The sequence below is a fragment of the Dicentrarchus labrax genome, unplaced genomic scaffold (genome assembly GCF_905237075.1).
Source record: "Dicentrarchus labrax unplaced genomic scaffold, dlabrax2021, whole genome shotgun sequence".
Lineage (NCBI taxonomy): Eukaryota > Metazoa > Chordata > Actinopteri > Moronidae > Dicentrarchus > Dicentrarchus labrax.
Genome location: NW_026136723.1, coordinates 20,636,803 through 20,662,446, shown reverse-complemented (window position 1 = coordinate 20,662,446; position 25,644 = coordinate 20,636,803). Strand labels below are relative to the sequence as shown.

The 25,644-nt window shown below is 39.6% G+C and overlaps 1 protein-coding gene across 1 annotated transcript in view; it reads right to left on the bottom strand.

Annotated features, from left to right (window-relative positions):
- The window catches only part of LOC127358468 (dolichyl-diphosphooligosaccharide--protein glycosyltransferase subunit STT3B), a 75,490-nt gene that overhangs the window by 11,610 nt on the left and 38,236 nt on the right, over positions 1–25,644 (bottom strand). Inside the window, exons 3-9 of the mRNA XM_051391596.1 lie at positions 24,721–25,008; positions 16,629–16,694; positions 9,836–9,935; positions 8,213–8,311; positions 6,091–6,237; positions 2,291–2,339; positions 1,446–1,600 (exon numbers count right to left, since the gene is read on the bottom strand). Coding sequence (XP_051247556.1) covers positions 1,446–1,600; positions 2,291–2,339; positions 6,091–6,237; positions 8,213–8,311; positions 9,836–9,935; positions 16,629–16,694; positions 24,721–25,008 — 904 coding nt within the window. The remainder of the gene's footprint in view (positions 1–1,445; positions 1,601–2,290; positions 2,340–6,090; positions 6,238–8,212; positions 8,312–9,835; positions 9,936–16,628; positions 16,695–24,720; positions 25,009–25,644) is intronic.

The following is a 25,644-nucleotide window of genomic DNA, read 5'->3' as shown; positions in this document are numbered from 1 at the left end:
ACTGTAACAGAACTATTAGTGATTCAAGGACTATATTACTTAAACTAACAAATAAGGAATCACTAAATGGGTTTTACAAGACATTCATTTTTTCCATAGACCATATTCAGTGACTGGCAGTTGGAACACTTCCAAGGCTTGGATCAACATGAAACTCTCCAGGTTGAAAAAATGATCAGCAGCGTTATCTTAATATCTAATTGTTCCGATTTTAAAAAAATCAAAGGGTCCTGATAGCTCATCTGGTAGAACTGGTACCAAGGCTGACTCCTTGCTGCAGCGTGCCTTGGCTGTGTGTTATTCAGCTATCACTATTGATTAAATGCAATAAAAGCCCCCAGAAATACTTCAAAAATAAAAAGCTACAAGCCTGTGCACATAAAAAACATGGGATGGGAACGAATGACTCCCAAGGTGCATTTTGATAAAAAAATAAAACCACAGAGCTTAAAATTTTGTTACCTGTGAAGCTAATACAGGCAAAAGCTATAAAGTATGCTCATAATACAAACTGCAGCTTAAATAAAATCCTTTCAGATGTACACCTTAGACAGGTTTCAACGGACGCCAAGGCTCATGGGTATTGTAGTATAGTATAATATAGTGTAGAACAAGCCCTCGAGGCAAACTGACTGAAACTAATGTTGCCATATTAGCTGTTCTTTGAGACTATTTAATCAAAGTGTGGGTGATTTGAGCTTAATGCTAAAGGTTCACAGTGAAAATGCTTTCATGCTGAGCTTCAGTAGGTTTAATGAGGACCAATCTTAAGTTTCACCATCTTAGTATAGCATGTTAGCATGCTAACGTCAGCTAATTAGCACTAAACACAAAGTACTGCTGAGGCTGATGGGAATGTCATTAGTTTTGAAGGTATTTGGACATAAACCAAATAAAAATATCAAAATGTCTAAAAGAAAAATGACCTGATGATGGAGTTAGAGGAAAACTCAGGGCTTTACAGTTTATCCTGAGGGGAAAATATCTGCCTGTCCCAAATATCATAGCAATCCATCCAACAGTTGTTGAGACATTTCACTCAAAACTACAGATGTATACCTCATGGGGACAATTAATGAAAAGCCAGAGGATTGCCATTGTCAGTAGGATTCACCCTTTGAGGAACATGGATGACTGTACAAAATCTTAAACGCAATCTATCCAACAGTTGTTGAGATATTTCAGTCCGGACTAAAGTTGTGGGCCAATGGATGACATTGAAATACCTAGCTTGCATGATTTCTGTGAAACAAACTTTAAATAATTAAAATTGGTGGCCAAAACAAACATCCATTGGATAATATTTATCCAGGAAGGTCCCGTGTTTATATGTGGAGTAACACATGGACAACATTAAAAGGGAAAAAATTGAGATGGTTGGATGGGGTGAAATTAAGGTTCAATTAATGTATAAACATATTTTGAAAAAGTTTAGATCTTCCTACCAAACACTCGTTCATCGTTGATGTTCTTTATACAGAACCAGAGGCCTGCTGGGAATGTGCAGACCAGGATGTGGAGGTCGAAGAAGAAAGAGACCCACGTCGTCGGCTGGTGCTCTGACACCGACGCTATGATTGGGATGTGGATCTTAGCATAGCTGGGGATAGAGAGGGGGAGGGTGGAGGGAGGATGACAAAAGGGGGGGGAGGGAGAGACAGGCAGGATGTAATTCATGTTGGGCTGAGCACGATGGGAGTGTTGAGACAAATTATACAACAGATCCTCCTGATTAACTCCAGAATTATGAGAAAAAGAAGATAATTTCCCTCCCCAGCATGTTCATGGTAAAATATGAACAAATGCAGCATTAGAGATGACTAATGTTCTTTTTTTGCTGTTAGTTTTTCTGATCTGTGTGTTCCCTCTTTATTCATTATGGGCTTTTACACAGCAGTTTTTATATGATTTTAAATATTTCTCTCTAAAGTGTTTTGTGATCACAGCTGGGAAAGAGAAAACACACAGCACATTAAGGAATTAGTATCAGCCTCCAGAGGAAAAAAGAAGAAAAAAAATCTCCCATACTGCTTTAGTCAGCAAACAGGGGGGAAGAATTGATTGGGTGTGCTGAAATATCAAACACGTTGCAGTGCATTTGGAGAACACAGGGTGCCCGTTGCTATTTGGAAGTAAGACAATAGTTCAACACACAGCCAGTGCTGTACTGTTTTTTCCCTCTGGGATTGTGCAGGGGGGGGGTTTATAGCCATCTTAGAAAACACACACATGCACTCGATTGAACAAGTGTTCCATCGACAGCAAGGGTGTGAAGGTCAGCAGAGCTTACCCGGTGTCCCAGAGAGAGTAGAAACGACCACTCCACGGAGCAATATATCCTGGAGAAAGAAAAGACGATCAATAAAGACATATATAATGCTTTTCTTTAAATACTATCCATTTGAGCATGGAATACAAGGACTGTGGGAGGCCTGCAGGAAGTTTGTTGAATTGCGTTATTGTAAAGATAAGCAAGATAGAGTCGTTAATAATGGGAAAATACATTAAAACAACTTGAGAATACTTGAATATAGATTGTCCTTTGTTACCACGGAATGTAATTATTTATATGGAAAACTCAACTCAACTTTAAATAAATAATATGGTTATCACTATCCGACCCACAGGGCTGGATTAAAGTATAGAAAAGATTGCCTGAGGACAATGCAATAAAATATACTGCTATAATGTGATAAGGTGAATCTACTTATTCGAAGCCTGTTGGTTTATGATCTTATGAATTTCTATAACAAATATTCATGACTACATAAGCAACAATAAAGACAAAGTTCAGAATAAATGCAAATCCTTAATTTTTATTTATTAAGAGTTTAAAAAGTGTAGTTTGACCACTAGGAGCCCAATGAGGTCACATTTTAGTCTGTTTTGTTTGTGTGTAAAAAATACTCAGAAGGTGATCAGATAAACCATCTGCTAACACTGTCTATCACAGGTGAACTTTAACCAGTTGGATCAACAAACAGTCAAATTTCCTGACTACTTCAACAAACATTCTTTGCTCTTCGTTCAATGACAAAATACTCTCTAGTTCCGATATAATTGATACACTGATATAACTCTAATGTGAAATAACCAAATCTGTTCTAACATAAACAAAAAATCCTATATAGACAGAAGCTGACAGAGAAAATAGGTTTTCAAGGCATTTAATAACATCCATATGAAGTCCAGCAACTAAACTGTATGAACAATCTGCCAACTGTGGTTCAAAACCAAGAACAACCCAATGCTGAAAAGTACCATCAGTAGAATACATTAATTACTGGAATTGACTTGTTTACAAATGTAACTGAAACCATTTAAGCTGCAAATTAGAGCGCACAGGGTATTTTATGTACGCATGCAAATGTCTTATTTTGGTGAAGCTTTGATCTGGAATACATTTCAGCTCTGAACTGCTGCCTGAGGGCTCTCACTCACACACTCACATGTGCGCAGACAACACAAAAAAAAGCAGTAGCCCCATTTTTTGTTTTAATTTTGTGACGTTTGCACCAACATATAGCTGTACAATGTCCTTTAAGAGATTCTGCAATATAGTAATAATGATACCATATGGCCACTGTAAAAAAAAATGGACCTTTTAAATAAGATATTACAAAGCACTGAACCAAAGCAAGCAAGCAAAAGATGTGAAAAAGCAGTAAAAGTTAGATGAAGGAGATATTTTGAGAGGTGATTTAAAGGATGACACTGATTTAACCAATCAATACTTGGCTCTGTGTTCAAGATACTGAGGAAAACCACCCGTTGCAGAGATTGTTATGAGATGAAAAAGTCTAACAGACCAGAGAAAGACATGCGCAGTTTCACAGCAAAACTGGCACATCACCAAACAGCCACAGACTCCGACTGCTTAATTCAGATGGCTGACATCATAACGTTTACCAGACATACAGTTGAAGCAAGGATCCTCACGAGACTGGACTTCTGCATCCTCATGAGAGGCCAATCAGTTCTAAAGCAGGCAGGCAACCAATCTAAGGATGGTAATATTACTGTAGATGTAATATACCACCATCTCTCTGCACCGGGCAAAAGGACTGGCTGCAGTGTTTAAATAATCTGCAGCAACAGAATGTCAGTTTGTTGGTTAACACAAGTAAATAATCTCCTACCGTAACCAAGGTGAAAACCAATATATGAGGTCAGGTTAAAAGCGGTCACACTTTATTAAGGCTCATTATACACTGTAGAAAAGGTGTGCATACAGAAAAGTGGATAAGTGAGCTCTCCTCTGACATAGTAAACCAAGTATATTACTGTAGCTTTCTTGGGACCGGTCTGAGGGAAGAAACCACTAGAAAGAGAAGCAAAGCCAGTGTGATGCTGTAAAAAGTTGTTTAAAATGGCTTTTGAGGTGTAACGTGCACCACATTTTTTAATCTCTTGGTGCTTTCAAAATAAGATGGTAAAATATGTTTCTTATAAATAAGTCAAGATTCTGAATATGCCATCTTAAATCTGAACACTTTAGCAGGAGACAAAGTCAATGAACAGCAAGAAGGCAACATTAGAAAAGGTCTGAAACCATAAGGCCTCCACTGGGGCCACAAACCCCGTCGGAGCAGAAAATAATGGAGAAAAACATTAATAAGAACAAAGTTCAACTATCTGGCTGTGCGCATCAGGGTTCAACCAGGACAGTCAAACAACACATACAGTATACAAGTTCACTAAAAGGCACTCGGGTAGAGCACAATCCTCCACCAACGCTCAACTGTTCGCCAACAAACAGCAACATTCATATCGGTTTATATTTGTTGATCATTTGCCTTCCAGGTTTAAACCAAATGCTGATTAGCAGCCCACTGGGGAGGCCTGGAGGTCAGACCATCAGGGGATAGTGTATGAACATATTGTAACTTTTGGCAAAAAAAGAAAACAAAATCTAAAATGGCTCAAATCCCAGATCTGGATCGCCATCAAAATCTAGTCAACTGATCCCTGCACAAAAGGCTATTTGTCCACCAAATCTCAGCCCAATTTCTAACATACTGTGCTAATAAACAGGCAAACAGATGGGGGTGAAAAGAAATTCACCATCTTCTATTTTAGTATTGTTGTATAAAACTCCTATTAGGAAGTGATACAAGTTATATTTTGTGATATTGAAACTAATACTCAAGTCTGCACCAGGAAAAAAAAAACAAGGAGAAGGACTAGATGTAGGTTTTTGTTGACAGTAGCTTGCCGTAAGATTCATACATCAGTATTGGAAGCCAATCTGATCGCTTATCTTCAACAAATTTACTACGTGTCATTTTTGTTGCGTCTGATTTCCAAGTGCAACTACACAACACAAAAGGTAGTCTCAATTTAAGTTAGTCTCACAAAATGTTATATTTGTTAGTGCACATTTCTTTTATTGATAAACTAAACAAATTTATATACCAACCATATGCAAATGTATTGGTGGGCTTGGCTTACAATTACATTTTCACTGAAAGCTGTTTATGGATACAGCTGGGGTGATAAATCTTGATACTAATGGGAAAATAAGGCATGCAGCCAGGTAAACTATAATAAAATTTGCAAAAGACTATAATTTTAACATATTAACTGCAAGACATTCAGTAGTAGAGCGTTCATTGCTACAGGATGGCTTTTCAAATTATTGTATGTTGTTTATGTATATGTATATGTATATGTAAAAGCAATTACAAGCAGGGCTACAACTAATGATAATTATTTTAATAAATAAATCTGTTGATTTTTTTTTCTCAATTAGGTTCAGAAATGTTTGACACAATTTCCCAGAGCCCAAGGTGATGTCTTCAGTTCATTTATTTTGTCTGACCAACAGTCTAAAACGTGAAGACATTCAATCGACAAGGACACAAAATAGAGAAAAGCAGCAAATCTTCAAAACTGTGAAGCTGAAACCTAAAAACTACTGCAGTTTTTGCTTAATTGACCAAATTGATTATTATGCTCCAAGAAGTATTCTGTCAAACATCAATTAATGCATTAATTGTTTCACCTGTACTTGGGACGTCGGTTAAATGGTTTATAAGGAACCATTCTGACTAAATATCACTGTGAAAGCATGTGAGCAGACATACATACCTGTGTATGTGAGATAAATTACGGTGAGGAAGACCACGCCGGCAGCAAGAGAGACCCCGAGGAAGAACAGCGTCTGGAACTCTTGTCTGGTCAGCCTGTCTTTCAGGTACTGCAGGAAGGCGTAGGCTTGGAGCAGTGCAAACACACCTGAGAAAAAGCCACAGACAAAAAACAAAAGAATGATGAAACCTACAAAAGGAATCTTGGACTGAATATTTGAGGAGGCCCTGATTCATGCTGCCTCATGCAGGGTGCAAAGCAGGTTTTACTTAGTTAAGAAGCACTGTTGTCAGTTTGGCAGAATTCTCGACAAAGCAGTTCACGATAGCCCCCTTTGACTGTTCATGCAGATGTGAAAGACAAATACTGTGGGACAACATATTTCAAATTCATGAGACAGATTTGTGTGAATAGGCTCTTCTCTTTCCCTAGCCTGGTCTTTCTTTTTGCCGCCCCCTTCGATCACACTTTTTTCCTCCATTCCTTTGCTCTGTCACTTTCTCAGTGGCATTTCTCCAGTGTGTCTCCTTGTTTGTACGGTGAATTTGACATAAAAAATTGAAAAGAGGTCTGGTTTCCCTCCCTTTCGTCACCTCCCATTCCTTTGACAAACCTTGTGTGATATTGCCCTACTCCTCCGGTAGCCCACAACCGCCCACAGCAGGTCTCACCCATTTCCAAGGTTAAGCCCCTGCCTGCCTCCTGGAGAGCCGCCATAGTGCTAACATGCTTGTCACTCTATGCCACCCTGCCTGCCTGCCTCAGGGGCTGACATCTCAAGGGTACCGACCATGGCTCTGTCACTCGCTTCCTCTTTCCCACTGTGCTCCCTGAATGTTACCACCAGATGTTCTGAGCAGCTGCTACCCTTGCGACATGAAAACAAACTTGCTCTTTGAGAGATAGAGAGAGGGGGGAGCCAAAAACAGAGAGGCAGGGATGATATTTTGTGGTGGTGCATTCTTCAAAGCCACTCATAATGCTGTTTGTGTTGTAGACACCGAGGAAAACAGGGACATAACGTACGCCTGCTGCAGTGTTAAGAGAATTTTCAAAAAAGGTGCTGCTCAGTTCTTCCTAAAGCTGCCAACAACAGTCCTCTCCCAATCTGGATGTAAATGAACACAAGAATCATCCACATACATATGTACCCAACCGTGCTGTCGGGCAGCAGATGGGCCCACTCTTGAGAGGGGAAAGTGAACAAGCTTTAATAAACTACCCACAAGCCAAAAATGAAAATTACTTAAAGTGCTAAACCCATATGGGTAGCATGTGAAGCCACTTATTTTTTATTTTGTAAATGTATTCTGAGGAGGTCCTGTGTTCTTCTTGACTAACACCATCAGCATCAGAAGGGATTCAATTCCCACTGCAGCCAACCAATCTTATAATGTGTGCATGCACGGTAATATAAGGTGCTCTGGATAACAAGTGAGTGTCTTATGTAAAGTCACACCGTTAATACATGAACAACAGCAGTCAGCCTGACCCTGTCCCTCTGTGTTTTGCAGCATGAATTTGTTGGTAGGGTCAGGATGGCAAGTTGACATGAAAGTTCTGAAATAAAATCTCTGCATTGAATCAATGTGTCCTTGTATATAGTGTTAGAATGTAAACAGTTATGTTGCAATTCAAGGTATACATTATAACATTTATAAGTCAGCAACAACAAGTCAGTTTTTTTTTTTTTTTGCCTTTTCGGCCAGTTGTCAGCAGCTGTAACCACTGACATATTATCACCTAACTAAAAGGATATTCTAAATGTCTTTGCAAACAAGTTGCCCATTTAGACATAAGATCATTACATAAGACTCATTTGGATTCATGTTTCTTGCCATGATAATTACGTTCACCAACTAGTGGCTCACTTTGTTAGCGCCAGGTAGAGTAGGAGGAAATGAGGCTGATGAGTGGCTGAGGGCCATGCTATTGCGTCACTGACATTTAGTGAGAGACTATTGATAGACTCATAACTTCAGGCAGCGACATTTTCCAAGAAATGCTGACTTTATCATAGCACTCTGAATGGCATTCACTGTGAAACTTTCTAGAAGGGAACTTGTTCTTCCAAGAAGAATACAGGATCAGTCAGCCTGAAGGTAAAGAGGGTGGGACTTACCAGCAGCAGCCATGTGCTCGCTGGTCCTGATTGGCTGGAAGCCGACAAAAGGGATCTGCATCGACAGTATGAGACCCACAATGTAGAAAGTGCTGTAAGCTGTAAAGAAAGAAGAAATGGGAAGAGAGAGTGAGAGAGACTGGATAAGAAATCAACAATCAATCAATTCATTCAATAAACTATTGCACTTCTCAAAACCTTTGATTCTGTTCAATCAGTCCTGTTTGGGTTCCACTAAGGAAAATTAACCTCAATAGGGGTATTTAAAGTCTATTGATTTTCACTGCCACACCTCAGAGGGAGTAAACACAAAATACCTAATCTAATGTCATTTACTGAGAAAATGGGAGCTGGCTCTGCGCAGTGTGGAAGGGAGGCCTGGAGTGAGACGACGGTGCAGAGAACAGTGCGACTCCCACCTTTGTAGCTGGGGGGGAACCGATTCACAGACGCACCAGTTTAATTAAGATTTCATACTCTTCCTGAAGAGTGTGCCTCATTTTTGAAATAGTTGTGACCGCCCTCAGCAATCTCTTTCTCACACATCTGCTATTGACTCAACACAGAGAGAGATGAATTGTGAGGGAACACAGACTGCGAGGCATTTTATTAAAGATTTTTTTTCCCTTTTTCCATGACATCTGGCTCTGAAAACAGGATGTAAAGAGGAAGGAAGGTGAGGAATATAGGAGGCGGTTGAAGACCTTGTCTTTTCTGTCAGCAGAATATGTCTACAAATATATTCCTGTCTCTCATTTGCTACCAAAAGGTGCATGAGGTTGCTGGATGACGTTCTGGTCGCACATATCCTTGAGGAACAATGAAGAGGAAAGGACTTTATCTCCTTCATCTAACAGCATCGTCGAGTAGGACTTCATCGTTGAAGAACCATTTGGAGACAGAGCAGACGTAGGTCAAATCCCTCTCACTGTAAAGAGGTAATAATTTTTTTCCAAAGCTCTCAGAGAATATGCTTTGCAGTTACAATGAGTATGACATATAATCATGTGTAAATGATACTTGACATGGTATCATTTTTCTTTACCACAACAGAAGTGCCTAACGCAAGCTCATGGCTAAGCTGGCGACGGATGTGTGAATATCTGGAGGCGGGACTGACGGACTAAGCTAGAGTTCTCTTAGCTGATGGATAATGTGCTGGAGCTGCCACGTGCTCTGTGAAACTGGGGTGTTCTGTGGAATAACAAGCGTATCCTCTTTCCCAGCGCTCTGCCTCTGGTATTTGCAGAAAAAAAAAATATATAAAAGAGGATCAGGTAGCAGGTGGCTGCATTTACTGTTAAGTGGTGTGTGGGTGTTGATGTCTGCACTGCCGATGATGGAATGCTTACGGTTGTGAGAGATGAGCACAGGCGTGACTGGGCATTTGAGCTTGTTTCAGGGTTAAATGTTTGGGCAACAATGCTGGGAGATGCACAGGACATCTGTTTATTGCATACATTTCTATTCTAATGGGAAAGGATCTGAAAAGTCAGTCAGTTTCCATTTCAGTTACTTTACGCGGGGGAGTTTTAAACATCAAGTGACAAGCAAGTAAACCAGACAATAACTCTGAGTGTGAGTGTGTGTGTGTGTGCACGTACGTGCGTGCGTAAACCTTACCGATGTAGACTCTTCTGCTGTAGCGTTGCATCAGCAGCAGCACAAACACATGCAGAGGAATCAGGTTGATAATAAACACATAACCTCCCCATGCTGACACCTAGAACAGACAAACACATAAAACATGTCAGTCAGCCTACAATACTCACAATCCTTTCTCTGAAACATTCTACTTCATTCTGAAATAACCGGCACATAAATCAGTTTTAAACATTGTGTTTTTCTTTTTCAAATGAGCTAACGTTGCTAAATGCAGGCTTTCCTGCTATAATGCTACAAATTAGCTTTGCAGGTTTCCTCAGTGACTGGAGTAACTCGAAACTAACACCAGTTGAGACATGAAAGGTTTCCTATATTGTCACTGTCCAATGAAGACCATGTATTTCCATATTTCATTCATTTATTTTAGATAACTAAAGGATTAAGTGTTCCTTTTGTGTTGAGAACACCTCCGTCCTCCTACTTCTTAAGCTAAAAAAAAACAAAGAAAAAACAAATTTTAAAACCAATTGGCTTATTAGAAAAATGCATGTTACAAAATGTTGCCGTTTTGGAAATACACGGTTATCACAGAACAGCGACAATATGTCGAATTTGTTCGGTCAGCAAACCCAAACAAGCAAACCATGTATGAAGGTTTTTGTTGTATTTATTATTTCTTGCTTTCAAAAGGTCTGTATGGAAATGAAATTCTGTCTGCCACAATGGCGCATTCATGTGTGATGGCAAGTAACTGTAGCTTTTAAATTCAGTGCTGTTTGCATCCCCCCCATTCTCCCAAAGGGTCGACCACCGCAATGAATGTTTAACCTCTGGCAACACTGAATATGTTTACTGGAGTCAGTCTCTAATTTTACCTCTTAGCTTCAAATTATATCACTGCCTTCGAAGAACAGAATTCATACATATAAGGACAGCAACTTATTTTTTATTATTGGTTACTTTGTGAATTAATCAATTAATTGTCTAGTCAAAGAAATAGGCAAAACCCAAAAACCCAACAGTCCAAATCCAAAGAAATTTAGATTACAGTTACATAAAATAGAGAGAAGAGCAGGATATCTCAGTTTTGAGAAGGTTAACCCACCACATATTAATATATACAGTTTTTGTTGATAAGCTGGTTGACTAATCAACTAATCCTTACAGCTCCAATAAAGGGTAAATAAATAAAAACAAAAACTGAATATTTAACTCTTTCAAACTTTTTCAAGAACTTGAATTAAATAAAAAGTGAATCAATCGATACACACAAGCAGCCCTTCTTCCATGCCAGCACCCCTGCACAAAGATCACCTCGTACACCTTGAATAGAATCATTAAAGAATGGTTGTAAAAACTTCTTACTGCCTCTTCACCATTAGACACAAGCACACAGGTATAAAAACTGACTTATACAGAATCTATAAAAACTAGGCAATCATACTTTACATGTTGGATGTAAAATGTGAGAGGCACCAATAACTTTAAAAGCTCCACTAAAATTATACCTTAACTGTTTTTGAGGTCCGCTAAGTATCTCAATGCTGGATGTGAGGGCAATAAAAGGACTCTACAAAAACATCACTGACAAGTTTTCTATTGCCTATACTTGACTACAGCAAAGGGCAAATGGAAACGGTGAGAGCACTAGACAGACAGAAGAGCATAGCGAAAGAGAGAAAGAATACAGAAAAAGCAAGAGTGTTCAGAGAAAGAAAGCGAGACAGAGGAAAAGGAGAGTTGTAAAGTGTAGGAAAGTGAAACAGAAACTGAACAGAGTGAGAGTGAATTAAACAGAAGAAGGGGTTGCATATACGCAAATTGTTTGATCCTTTCACAGCAGCTTGTCAGAAAGAGCCCCATTGCACCTGCTAAGGACGATAAAAAGAGCATTCATTACACTTACGCAATCACAGGAAAAGGGAGCATGTCATGTCTAATTGATAAAAGCATTAATAAGCTACGTTAAGGGAGAGAGTGAAAGAAAAGTCCCTAAATACGTTCCTTGCTGAATAGTTAGGTGCAATTATCTTTTGGCAGTCGTTTTGCATCTGTGTTCAGACGGTGACAGCAAATTAGTAGCGTATGAACCGTAACTTGAATATACACCAGAAATTACTTCAATTTAATACTTTTTTTTTTCCAGTGGGCATTTGAGTGAGTTTCTGTTGCTGACTGGCTGGGAACTAATTGAAAACACAACACACAAAACAGTGTACAGGGCTACTGGCTCTGTAGCTGTAATACTTAATATGACACGTGTTGACACATGTTTAGTGAGGATATACGATATAGTCAAGGTACTTAATGTACCTTCAAAAAGATATGCTCTATCGGCAACTGAAAAACTGTCACAAAATACCACCAACCACATCAGTGTCTCTCAGGGTAAACCTAATAAAGAAAAAACTCTTTAAAATATTGATCCTTTTGAGTTAGACTCCCTGGTATCGTGAGGTACATTATTGACTCAGAGAGTAAAAGTCAACATTATTTTTCAGGCTTGTTTTTCTCTTTGGATACTTAGCTGGGCATAAGTGTAGGAGGCTTAATGCCATGTCAGAGGGATGGAAGAAAATTTCCCATGGTCACTATTTGTGTTGTAAGTGTTCAGGTCAACTCGAAATGACAGATACATAATTTGCAGAGTTTACCATGTGGGATTAAAAAAAAGAAACAAAACAAAACAAAATTATACCAGTGAGTCAATGAAGGGCTTCAGCTTACGTGCGGCATCCTTGTTTGTTTGGTAGTGAGTGTTATTTAGCACGTTAAATTAAATTAATATTTTTCTAAACAAAACTAAGGCTACAGTCACACTGCAAGCCTTGCTGCTCAATTCTAATTTATTTTCTCAGATCCAATTTTTTTTGTTTTGCTGTTCACATTACTTTTTAAATGTGGCCCTCATCAGATTCCAGTATAAACAGGTTACAGTTCCAGACTGACTTGAGTACCGAATGCTGATCGAGAGTGACGTAAAAGTTGCACGAACTCTGATAAAGCTGAACTAAGAGTATACAGCTTGCTGACGCTGTAAAGCAGTGCTTTGAGCTAAATGCTAACGTCAGCATGCTAACATGCTCACAATTACAATGCTGACATGTTGATGTTGGTATAATGTTTGGACAGTAATAATTTTGACATGAGGGCACTAGAGGACAGGTCAGTAAGATCCATTGCCTTGCCAACATGGATATCTGTACCAGTGTTGTACCAATCCACCCATCAGATGTTGAGATACTGCACAGGTCAAGTGAAAACATTTACACGCTGATGGTGCCAGAGGAAAAGTCAGGGGATTGCCAAAGTTATTAAAAGTCATCCTCTGGGCACCAATGTGTGTGCCAAATTGCCACGGCAATTCAATTCAATTTCATTTATATAGCGCCAAATCATAACAAAAGTTATCTCAGGACAGTGGTTGTTGAAATATTTCACTAAAAACCAAAAGTGTAAACTGAAGGAAAACTCATCTAATAGATGTGGATATTTCAGTCTGGACCAAAGTGGTAGAATGACCAACTACTGCCATTGCCATCCATAGAGCCATGTTGTTAAGATCGCCAAAAATAAGATTACCAGTCAAAATTACCATTTAGATAATTGCCTGAACTATATTCATAAATCAGAGACTGGTAGATTCTATAACTTCAGTATGAAGTGAAGGTGGTATCAGGATCTGTTATACTGCTAAATCTACAATGCAACTTGACTGCATTTACCTCTCGAGTCTTTAGAATGAATGGCCATGCCGGCAGAGTGCACAAACGACTGGAAGAAAATAGAATGGAAGAAACTGGCCATCTGGTCACATTAGAGGATCATGCAAAGATGAAAGTCCATGACAAAAGCTAAAGCTGTGTGTGTCTGTGCTGCTGCAGGAACCAACTCTATTTGAAATTATGGTTCTAATAGCCAGCCCTCTGCCCAAGCCACAGGCTAACAGCTGAGGGCAGGAATTGGAAAATGTTTGGAGCAAAGTCTTTTAGCCGTTATCACTCTCTGCATTTCATACCGGGCTTATCTGATGACCTCAGGGCCACTCTGAAGAGGATATAGAGAACACAGCAAGACGGGGTTTACTCTGTGTGTGCGCACATTTGTATGTGTGTGTATGTGCGCACAAGTGTTTGCAGCTTTCCTATCTACTCTTATTGGGCGTCAGTCTTTTTAATTGTGAAAATAAATATTAATGTTGTTCTGTTTATGTATGCTTACTTACTACTCACTTACTGCACTTTAAGACATGACATTAAAAAAAACAAAGACACTTAATGATCAAGGTCATCAGAAAGAAAGAGCTGCAAGTTTATCACTTTTAATTAAACAAGACTAAAAGGTCTTTCTTTTGTGGAAATCCATTTCAAACGTCAACTTCATGTTGGTGCGACAGGAAAAGTCACAGGATTGCCAATTATGTTTCGTCCTCTCGGGAGCGGGACCGTGGATGTCTGTACACAATTTCAAAGCAATCCATCCAATAGTTGTCGAACTATTTCCGTCTCGACTAAAGTGGTGGGCTGCTAGTACGACTAAAAGGTTAAACAAAGTGACATCTTTTAAACAATCACCTGAGGAGCCTTTTGTTCAGAGCATTTAATCAATACTTGATTAAGCAAAGGAGCTTTTGGCAAGTCCTGATGTTACAGGTAGCTCTGCTAGAGGGGACTGTGGAGGGTTTTTGGGAATGAGCAGTCCAGTTGATTCATGCATTTGCTTGTGCTCTGTCCTCCCTGTTTTTCCCCATCCTCCATCCTCCACCCTCACCCACTCTACCCTCACCCCTGGAGGGATGAAAGGATGATGTTGTGCAGGGAAGCAGAATGCTCCCTGTGGCTCCTGTCCATCAGTAGGTCCTGCTGCTCTGATCCTCCTCTTAATCTCGTCCTTCCCTGTCCTCTCCTCTCTTATTATGCCAATATCCAGGCAGGGGATCTCTCCCTCTCTGTCTCTATATCTGCTTTATGAGTGTCACATTCGATTAAGCCCTATGGGAAAACGTAGCCATGGCTATATCCTGATTAAAGTGTGATGGGGTGGTAAAAAAAAAAAAAAAAAAAAAAGGAGGGGTGGGTCAACGGGTATATGCAGTACTTTGTGTACAAGGTAGAGAGGAGTCATTGGGGTCAGTCGGGAGCTTGGTGGTGTTAATGGAGACATATAAGCCTAGTATGTTACTCGCTGCTAGAGGTCTCATCTCCAACAGTGGCTGGGCTGCAGATATAGTACAGAGGAACTTCATATCACTGAGGAGAGAGGGTGTGAAGGAGAGAAAGTAGAAATAAGGAGAAAGAAGACTCAACGTTCCCATTGCTGCTGACTAAGACAGTGCGGAAGTTACACATCACAATATATTCTCTTTCCTGTCTTATCATTCTGTATTTCTCTCCATCTCTCCATCCCCTCTATCCTTATCTTTCCACACCTCTCTCTGTTCCTTTGTCTCTGTCTATCTCATTCCTCCGTTCTGTCTCCTGTTCTATTCATCTTTCCATCACTCTCCTCTCTCCAGCCCCCACCCTCTGGATGCTGTAGCCCAGTGTGATCGATGAAGCTGGATTTCGGTAATCTGTTTCATTTGATATCTGTCTCACTGCTGGCCACAGAGATTAAGCCTGAAATGAGCAAGAAGCTGGAGATTTTCATAGGCGATCACACTCACTCACACACACACACGCAAACAATCTGTCGCTGAGGCAGTGTGCCTGGATCGTCTTTTTATCTCATCTCTCTCATCAAGCCCCTGATGGGCTTGTGTCTGTCTTCATAAATAATGCAGACAACACTGGCTGAACTTCTCTTCCACTTTCTCCATGCACTGCCATGTCTATGGTGGACAGAGGAAAATCGCCCCGAGACTATCATCTCAGGAGCAGGGTTAATCACCTCTATTCCTAAGGGCAAAGTTTGGACCTCGTATTTTGGTCAGCTTGTATCAACGCACATGAGCAGTGTTTTGGAATTTAGCGTTATTATGTTTTAAAAAAATGGCAGAACAGAGCAAGAGCTAGCACTTTACAAAAGACAGTTGTGATACATTATAATAATTTCATAGTAGGGAGGAAGTCTGTCTTTCCTACAGTACTGTATAGGAATGCAGTGTTTCTGATGTCCACTCTTGTAATCAAAGCACTACAGAATCTGTTAGTGTCAGTGTGTTCAACTTGCGTAGTATATAAAACAGTTATGGACGCAAAAATATAGAATATTTATGCTTTTCTACATTTTACATTTTAAGAAGAATCACCCTTTTTTTGCTTATGGATGATTGAGATTTTTGCTTTGAATAGATTTGTGTCTTCTCTGACTTAAATAATAGGACAAAAAAATGGAAAAAGGTTTTAAAGAACCAGAATCAATAAGCGAAATCTGACACAGAATTGATAAAAAAAATAAATTACACTGAACCCTACTAAGTGATCTTAATCAATCAGAATTTTTGTCTCCAAAAGGCAGTTGGTTGCACAGCAGTGAAACAGAAACACAAGCCCACTACCACAAAGCACAATCACGTAATATATTTACATTAAATAAAAATTAAACAGTGTAAAAGGCATACAAGTTCAAACTGAAAAAAACAACTTAAACTATGAACACAAATATTATCTCTGTATCTGATGATATATTGTATATCACCTTTCACTCAGTTTATTTGAGAGCTAGCAGAGCAGAATAACAAGTGATAGTGTGATCTTGAATTACAATTCCCACCTAAATAAGGGATGATTAGGTCCAATAAGTCTAGGCAATGGTAACCACGTACTCTGGCGTGTCTGTGTCAGTGTTTGTGTGTGGATTATTTTCTTACCATGTAGAAATAGGAGAGACAACAGCCAATGGTCCAGAATACGGAGCCCGTCTTCACCGATTTCACCTACAGGAGCAAACAAGAGATCAGTCACAGCAGTCACATATGCTCCAACATCAAATAAGACATGCAGACCCATAGTTTGTGTTTCCCGGACACTAGCACTGCAGGCTGCACAATTTACGTGATAATGACAAGGTGTTCTTTAGTTACAATATAAAAATCTTCAAACTGGAATCGTGCAGGGTGTCCTCTCTACTAAAACTTCACTCTATTTGTTTAATGGTCCCCCACTGCTGTAACAGTAGAGTCCAATTAAAAGCTTTGTTTACACTGTGATTTATTAGTTTTAAGTGCAAGTTAAAACATGAATTTCAAAACTGTAACTGAAAATGTGTAAAACCAACTTGTATATGACTGGTTAAAAGGAGACAAAAATGCATATTCTGTGTATCTTTAGAAGTAATTTAATGATCACAGCTTAATGATCATAGCAGACATGGAACAGCCAGCTGTGGTGAGAGAGGATAAGAGGAAAGCGGTTCAGACTAGACCAACAGAAACATTGTGTAAACAAGCTCTCCTTCCCCCGCCAGAGGCCGATAAAGCAGGCAAGGGTACACATTAACATTTAAAAACACAGACAATTAAAAACTCTCTCTCTCTCACACAGACACAGACACACACAGACACAGAGTAGCAGTGACAAAGGGGGATATGGGTGGTTGTCAAGAAGCTTGATGGCATCCAACAATACTTGAGATTTGCTGATTAGGAGGAATCAATGATTTCTGGACCAAGGTGGTCTCGCCCAAATACCCGGTAGAGCATCACCAACAGACCCCTAGATAAGCCACCTATCAATCAGAGACACTTACAAAAGCGTATCCAAGATGTAGAATAGGATTTTGTTTTCTCATACAATGAAGGAAAAAGATACATTTTATGAGACTGAAATATCACAAGCTCATTAAAATAGGTTGCAATTCCTTTTATCTATTACGGAATGTTTTCTGACTCGTTTTCAGGCTTGCACACAGAAAACTGAACAGGAATCAATAAGGGAATTGATAAAGAATTGGACCGATAAGCAGAATCAATAATGGAATTAGTATCAATAAAATCTCATCAATTCCCATCCCTATTTAATACTGTTGCAGACACCAGCCCTTTACTTTTTTAACACTCTTTTTACTGGTATTGAACAGATCAAAAATACAAACAAACAAAACAGTTCCCACCCAACCCACAACCAACCCTCCTCGATATCCTCTTGTGTTTACAAAAAAAGAGAAAGAATTTTTAAGACAGACATCAGTCCATTTCTTACTGTAAAAACTGAGACATTTAAAGAGAAGACGGAGACATTAAAGTACTGTCTGTGTTAATTATTAAATTACAGCTAAATAATTAATGGTAAATTATACTAAATTAAAAATACTAAGCCCACTGGGGATACAAGTCACATGGTTCCCCCGACAACACAGATATCATGTCTGTTACAGAATCAGTTCCTGTCATTTTAGTGGAGCCTCATACAACAGTCCTGCAATAAATCCTACATTCATGCTGTAATCTATGGTGCTAATGAAATGAGGTTTTTCTAATATTTAATACCCTCACATGTAAATGGTGTGGACAAAATATTAGAAACACCTCTCGGTATAATGCAATACAATCCAACAGCACCACAAACTGCAGTCTACAAAATGATCATTTGGTTAAATCAGTATCTCTCTGAAAAATCAGTCAAGAAGTTAGGATTCATTGCAGAGCTGTATAATTGTTATTAGTTTCACCTCGGTGTAAACTAGCAACAGAATGTATATTGCCACAGGCAAAGCCACCAAAACACTTTCCTCATAAATGGCTCCATGTTGAGTCTTTGCTTCTTTTGTGAAAACAAGTACAATGACAGATTAGGATGACAACAAGTTACTGTACAAGCTGTTGTATTCTCCTCATACAATATTTCCACTCATGCTGGCCCAAAGCTAGCGTGTAGCCTTGTGCTTTCTATTCAGCATGTATAAGCCATGTTCAACTGGTGCCTCAAACCCCTCTCACAACTGCCCTCCCAGACGCCACTCTCTTTGTGGAGACACAGAAGTCACACATTGTGATAACAATTCCAGCTAATTAAATGTGAGCAGAGAGAAAGAGTGGAATTTCTGTTACAACAATGTAGGCATGATGCACGGGGTTAGAGCAAGGGAGGGAGGCAGTGCAATGTGTGTCTGTGTCTGCGCGCGTGTGTGTATTCATGTTACGAAGAGCTATGGTGTTAAAAAGAGCAGCTCTCCTGGGTGTGAGAGGATTCAATTATAGATTATGGGAGTGTGTGTGTGTGTGTGTGTGTGTGTGTGTGTGTGTGTGTGTGTGTGTGTGTGTGTGTGTGTGTGTGTGCGCATGTGCACGTGTTGGGAGGGGGGGTAAACACAGAGATTAAGCGAGTCAAGTTGAATGGGTTATTAGTGGATAAAATGAAGGAGTCGGATAATGAAGATTGGGTTGAGACTTGAGAACGGCTTTGTGCATTTTTGTCATGTGGAGGAGACGACATGGGTAAAGAGACAAGGAAGAGAGTGCAAGACAGGAATGAGCAATAACGAGATATAGGAAGAGAAAGCAAGGCGGGATGAACAAGAAAGAAGAGACGGAAAGCAGAACATGGCAAGTACAGAAACAATGGCAGGGACAAAAGAAGACAAAGACAATTAAAGGCAGATGGGATGGAAGAAAGACAGAGAGGAGGAAAGGAAAACGCAAAGACAAATGTGTGTAAATGAGACTGATAATGGGAAGCAGTGGTGCATGGCCAGGATGATTGTTTTTCAGGGCCCTTGCCAAATAGAACAGAGGACGTGAGAGGTGGTAGTTGAGTGGAGGGGGGATTCTTTTCGATGGCACTGCTTCGCTGATGACACATCACCTTAAGAGGCAGTGATGGCTGCTGCGAGGAACACCTGCCTCACCTGGATACGTATTGATTATACGGACGAGATGACAAGAGGCCATTATAATGGCGCAGAGACAAAAGATGTCCCCTTTTACACATTCCCCGGTGTGAGACAAATGGTTATGGTGACAGTTTTTGGATGACTCCTGAAAAGTGAAATGGTGAATTTTGAAGTCTTGCAGAATTAAATAATCAATTCAGATGGACGCAGAAGGAAATCTACAATGACAGCCCCCGGGGTTGTATGCCTCCGCCAACCAGTTAATATCCATGTCTGTCCAGACTCATATAATAGATGTAGTTTAGACTTTGAAGGGATTTAGTAAAAGGTATTGTGTATTCATTTTTCCTTATTTAGATTAGACTGAATTGTTGCAGTGCTCTTAGGGAGCTCCAGGGTAACAGCCTGTGACAGTTCTAAGGCAATAAGTTAAACTGTGACTACACTACGCAGGTCAGCCTACAAGGTTGAGCACACACCATATCGCAGTTCCACTTTGTTATAGAAGAGGTTGAGAAATAAATCCAAACAGACTGTCTCCTTATAATGTGTTGTACCTGACTATGAGTGTCATTCAGTGTGATTTAGGATAGCTTAGATAAGTATAGTTACTTGTTTTGAATAAATACCCAGTTGGATCCTCACACATATTTAGCTGGGTAAGTTATGGCCATATTTGGGACACTATTAGGTCTTGTGGGTAAATATCGCCCGCCAGGAAGTAACCTTCAGAACTGGGTTGGCACCTACACAGTGACTCCACTTGTACGGCTGATCTATATCCTCCTCGATTGAGCTTCTATAAATACTGCTGTGTAAGACATCAAGTTCTCCTGAGAACTTCTTCAATTACAAGTGAATCATCCATCACAAGATTTCCTTCTCAAGTATAAAGTGTATTTTCTGGCTAAATGCTTTCGTTTTCTCCCGGCATTTTTAGATGCAAAGCCTCTCTAAGAGTTCACTCACAGGATCATGATTAGCTAGGCATGCTCCAATGTGTTTTCTGAAAGGCAGAATGGATGAGATGGAGAGATAAAAGCCTCTACTGTGCTAGTTACTGTTAATTAATCGTGTCGTCTCAGTCAACCTGGTGTGACATCTGGAATCTCTCAATTCATTCTTAACTTATGAATAAAAACCTATTTTGGAGGTTACAATGAAGTTGACCTTTTGACGATTACCGGCACGGAGGCAGAAAAATGCACTGGATAGGACCTGACTGGAAGGATAATGATAGTGCCAAATGTCCTATAAAAAGGTTTTGCAATGTAGTACCTGCTGTGAAATAAGAAACCTATCTACATAAAGAGGCTGACAAACATAATTCATTATGATTTGAGTATCATCACTGACCCTCCACTCTTTTTCTTTTTAATTCAAAAAAGTGTACATCATTTTTGAGTAGGAGTAATCATTTTAAATCTAAGTATAAAGTTATATTTCGTGATGCAGTTTGTCCTGATTTCAGTGCAGAGACAAAGTTCACCTGAAGTTCACCTTTTACTCAGTTCACTTATCTGCAGCTCTGTGCAGAGTTTGAAGTCTGAGTAGCCCAACTTTCTCAATATCCCTCATCTCAACAACGTTCTGTGACTTTCCTTTATTTCCTAGCTCTTACAGTGAAAATTTCTGTGTTATTATCAAAGAAAGTTGTCTTAACTGATGTCTCCTCTTGTTTTGGTGTGGTCGTTGAATTACCCTTTTTCTTTCGCCTAAATGTTCAATATGTGCCCCTCTCTGACTTTAGAGACAAAATCTGTGCACGTGGACGGAAATGATCATTATATGTGGGGTGTTAATCCTTGTTGGTCCCAATAATCTTAAAATGTATTCCTAGATTCTCTGCAATTTAATTATGTGTGGTTTGTGTTTTTCTGTAGATGTACTGCAATAAAAGCCTATATACATGTGTGCATAATGTACATTTCCTAAGTACGTTTGACTCCCAAATATGCACTGTACGTTCGAGGATGTCAACTCTCGCAGTGACACCATCATCTGTTTGGTTTCACTCTACTGAGCCAGTACACATACACAGAGCCAGTAGTAGTGTAATGGGACTTAAACTGTAGACACAACAGGCATGCTCAGCCGGCCACCTGGACACTAAACTCTAGGTCATTGTCAGATCAGTGACAGTGAGAGTTCAAAAAAGGGCCACCGAGCTGCCTGCAAGCACTCAAGCATAGTGACTCACACTACCTTCAAACCACATGTAGAGCTGCATTCATGCACGATTTGACAAAATGACATATACTGGGATGTCTGAATCCTTGGACAGATAAAAAGGTCCTTTCCAGCCCGACGGCAACTATACTGCCAAGCTTGTTTGCCGTGACAAACAGCAGCGAGGCCTGGCATGATGAAATACCTGCATCACTACTTTTACCTGGATGAAAGCCTCCACTGCGTAACATGTCTTTACGCTTGAGAGTTAAGGGAGATCAACGCCTTGAAGGTAAAATAAAAATTGGACAAATAGCCTACGAGCAACTATAACCACTCGCCTGGGGCATGCATAATGAAAGCTCTTCTCTGTTCACTTACTGAAATACCCTTGGATGAGGACAGTTATACCGGTTTTCCTCCTCACCAGCCTGTCTAATGTGTGGTGCTGTTGCCATTCAGCAACTTTGTGCCTCTGTGGGACTTTTCCATTGAGAATTGAAATGACAGAAATTTAAAATTTATAATCCTAAAAATATATAGTTAAATAGGACACAGAAAACTCTGAATTTCAAATATAAATTAAAGATGGAAAACCCAAAGAAATAATGAATAAAGTCTGCTGCTTCTCACTTCCAATTGTCTTTTTTACGACTGCAACTTCTATTTGTTAATTGGCTAGCAGATCAAGAGTTTTGCAGCATCTATAACAACCAAATGTTTAAATTGAAGACTCGTATAAATAGACATCTTTATGCAGTCACAGGTCATGTAAACAACATCACGTGACAACCACGATTTCTGTGACTATCATGCATTTGCATTTGTTGTGTGGATAGTCTAGTCCTAACTCTAGCCTGAATCTGGTACTGTGCCTGTGCAGTAACTGACTTGCTAAACTATCAGCTAAGACAAAGAATTTATCCTGAATGCTGATGAGCAACAGTGTACAGCCTCTGAACACACGTTAGCATAAATCTCCTGCTGGTCTTGTACTGTTTTTAGCAACAACAACTACACAGCTGCAGTTGGTCAATAACAGACAGGCTTATTTTTATGACTCTTCTCTAATTCCAATAGGATTGCGGCATCTTATAACTTATTTATTTAAATCTTTGCGCTCTGAGCTAAAAAAAAAAAAAAAAAAGTAATGTCCTTTGCCAAAGTAAATTGAGCAGGAGTGATGCAAATAAGAAGACACAAAGAAGTTTTTGCAAAGAGCGGGGGAAGGCCCTGCAGGTGGAGGCAGAGGGCTCCTTGCAGGTTCACTTCTAATAAATAAGAGCTGTGCAAGCTGCTACTTGCAAATCACTTCTTTACAAACAATTTAATCTTTTGCTTGATCTTTTACACTGATGAAATTCTGAATTTCTTTAACAGCAATGACTGTAATTTCTTCACTGTAACCAGCCAAAATCAGCTCATGCCACTACACTATTCAATCATCTCCACTAGTTAGTTCAAGTCACATAATGCCCACCTACAGAGTGGCCACTAGCATGGCAGTGACACCCACCTACCTGAATTCCCTCATTCGGTTTTATGAGCATTCTTGTTCACTATATTCACTAGAAACGACGACAAGCGCTACCATCCCTGTGAGGCAGAAAATCTAAATCCAAACTCCTTTTCTGTCTTCAAAAATCTGCCTACCTCTTCCCTGATAGTACTTACCTAATCCTTTCCTTTCTCTCTCTCGACACCCCTCCCCAAAAATCATATGTTAATTGTACATTATTATAATATTTTGAAATAATTCAATTGTATTAACATTCTATTCTATCTTTACTGCAACATTCCCTCAGAGCATTTTACATCAAATGTGTTTTGTGCTGCACTTGTAGATGTTGCATATAAATTGTCTTTACCACCAAGCGCAACCCGCCTCTTTAATGTCAGGAGAAACCTGGTTTTAAAGAAGCCGATTGCTTCCATTTTCATTACGCTGGTTATCTGGAAATATTGAGCTATTTTCTCAAGTTTTCTTTCCACATTCTATTTCACATAAATCCTGTTCTGAGATTTAAAGTAAAAAAATAAAGCATGTATCACTGAACGGATAAAGCTCAATACAGAATGGAAAAAAAACAAAAAACTCAATACTTGTCAAGGTCAACTCCAGTAACAAGAAAAAAGGGGATGCTGATAGAAATTTTTGCAAAGCAGAGCTCTTCAATTTCACACTAACTGCGGGGCTGTAAGGTAGCTGCTCATGCAACTGAAAAAAGTGGAGACTGAGGTTCAGTGAAAAGTCTGTTTCAGACATCTTGCAGCTTGAAAAGCTCTTTCCTTCCCCACGCTGTGGAACACAGTTTGAAAAATTCTCCTATGTCATCTGTGGAATTTCTTGCCAAGGTCTGCCTTGCAAAACAAGGATAACCTTTACAAATCAAGTTTTAATCAGAGAGGGGGAAATATATTTGTTATATACAAATTAATTAATTACATAGCTGCTGTAAATGTTGTAAATTCAACAGCTGCCCTGTAGGCAGGTAGGTGAACCTGCTGTGTTCACTTCATGTATTTTAGAAAAGTAAGGTAGAGTGGGAGGGGTGTATTCAACCTTTAACCTGAGTTCTTTTCTATTCTATGCTTAAAAGGTCATGTTATTGTGAAGGTTTTACAGTGCAGCAGGCTTCTTCCTGGGCTCCACATGGTCTGCAAAGATGCCCAGTGAGCCATTCAAGGCTCTGGATAAATAATTTAACATTTAAGGCCAAGTACGATTGAATATAGGGCTACTTTTCTAGCTACATAAAGCCCAGCCCCTGAAAATAGAAAAAACACACCGAGTCTTCACTATCGGGGTGGAAGTGTTGACAGCATTTGTCCAGCTAAAACGGATTTATAAGCCGTCACTTCATTAAAATGACCATGAAACACAATATCAGAGGTGTACATGAAAAGACATGTTTGCCGGTATTACACTTACACTGTACAGTAAGATTCTGAGGTGTACATACCCAGAGGTAGTAGGTGAATTGCAGGGCAAAGATGGCGATGCCCTCATTGTCAAAAGAGCCTGCGACAGAGCGGGAGATATAGCCAGGGACAATGGCAATGAAGCAGGCTGCCAGCAGCCCTGCACCTTGGTTCCACAGCTCCCGTGTCAACAGGAAGGTGGAGATGGCGGTCAGACCGCTGAACACCGGTGCAAGAAAGACACACACGTCACGGATGTGGACTGTAATGTGGAGCAGGTTGAGCACGTAGTGGATGAGGCCGGCAGTCACCATTAACCCTGGGTATACCTGAGTGAGGGGGCAGAGAAAGAGAAGTTGTGAGAACAAAGAAAGCCCTGAAGGTTAGGAGGGATGAGTATAACAATTGACAGAAAAATTATTTTTAAAAAGTAACCATTTTGATAATCAATTAATCTTTGAAGTAATTTGTTTACCAAACATTTGATGGTTCTAGTTTCTTAAAATGAATGAATGAATGAATGAATGAATGAATGAATGTGCTGAGTGAATTTTATCTTTTAAAGGTTTGGTTCTTTCAAAACTGAAAGAATGTGAAATGTGAATTCTTTGAACAGCTTGTTCTGTCTGACTAATTCTCCAACACAAAGATATTCAATTTGCAATTATGGAAAATAGCAAATCCTTACAGAATCTGGAAGCTGAAAATGTTTGAAATGTTTTGCTTAATGAATTACTTAAATAATTAGTGCATTGTCAATAAATGTTGCCACGTATATGGCTCTTCAACAGAAAGTTATGATGAAACCTCCACTCAGTGGAAGCTGGCGCATGAGTATGCAAGGCCTCATTGCCCTGTCTCGTCTATACATGAGAGCAGATCCAATTAGGGCCCCATGCAGTAAGCTGGCTACCTGAAGTTAAAAAAAAAAAAAAAAAAAAAAGCATGGCTGTGTTTAACGTGTG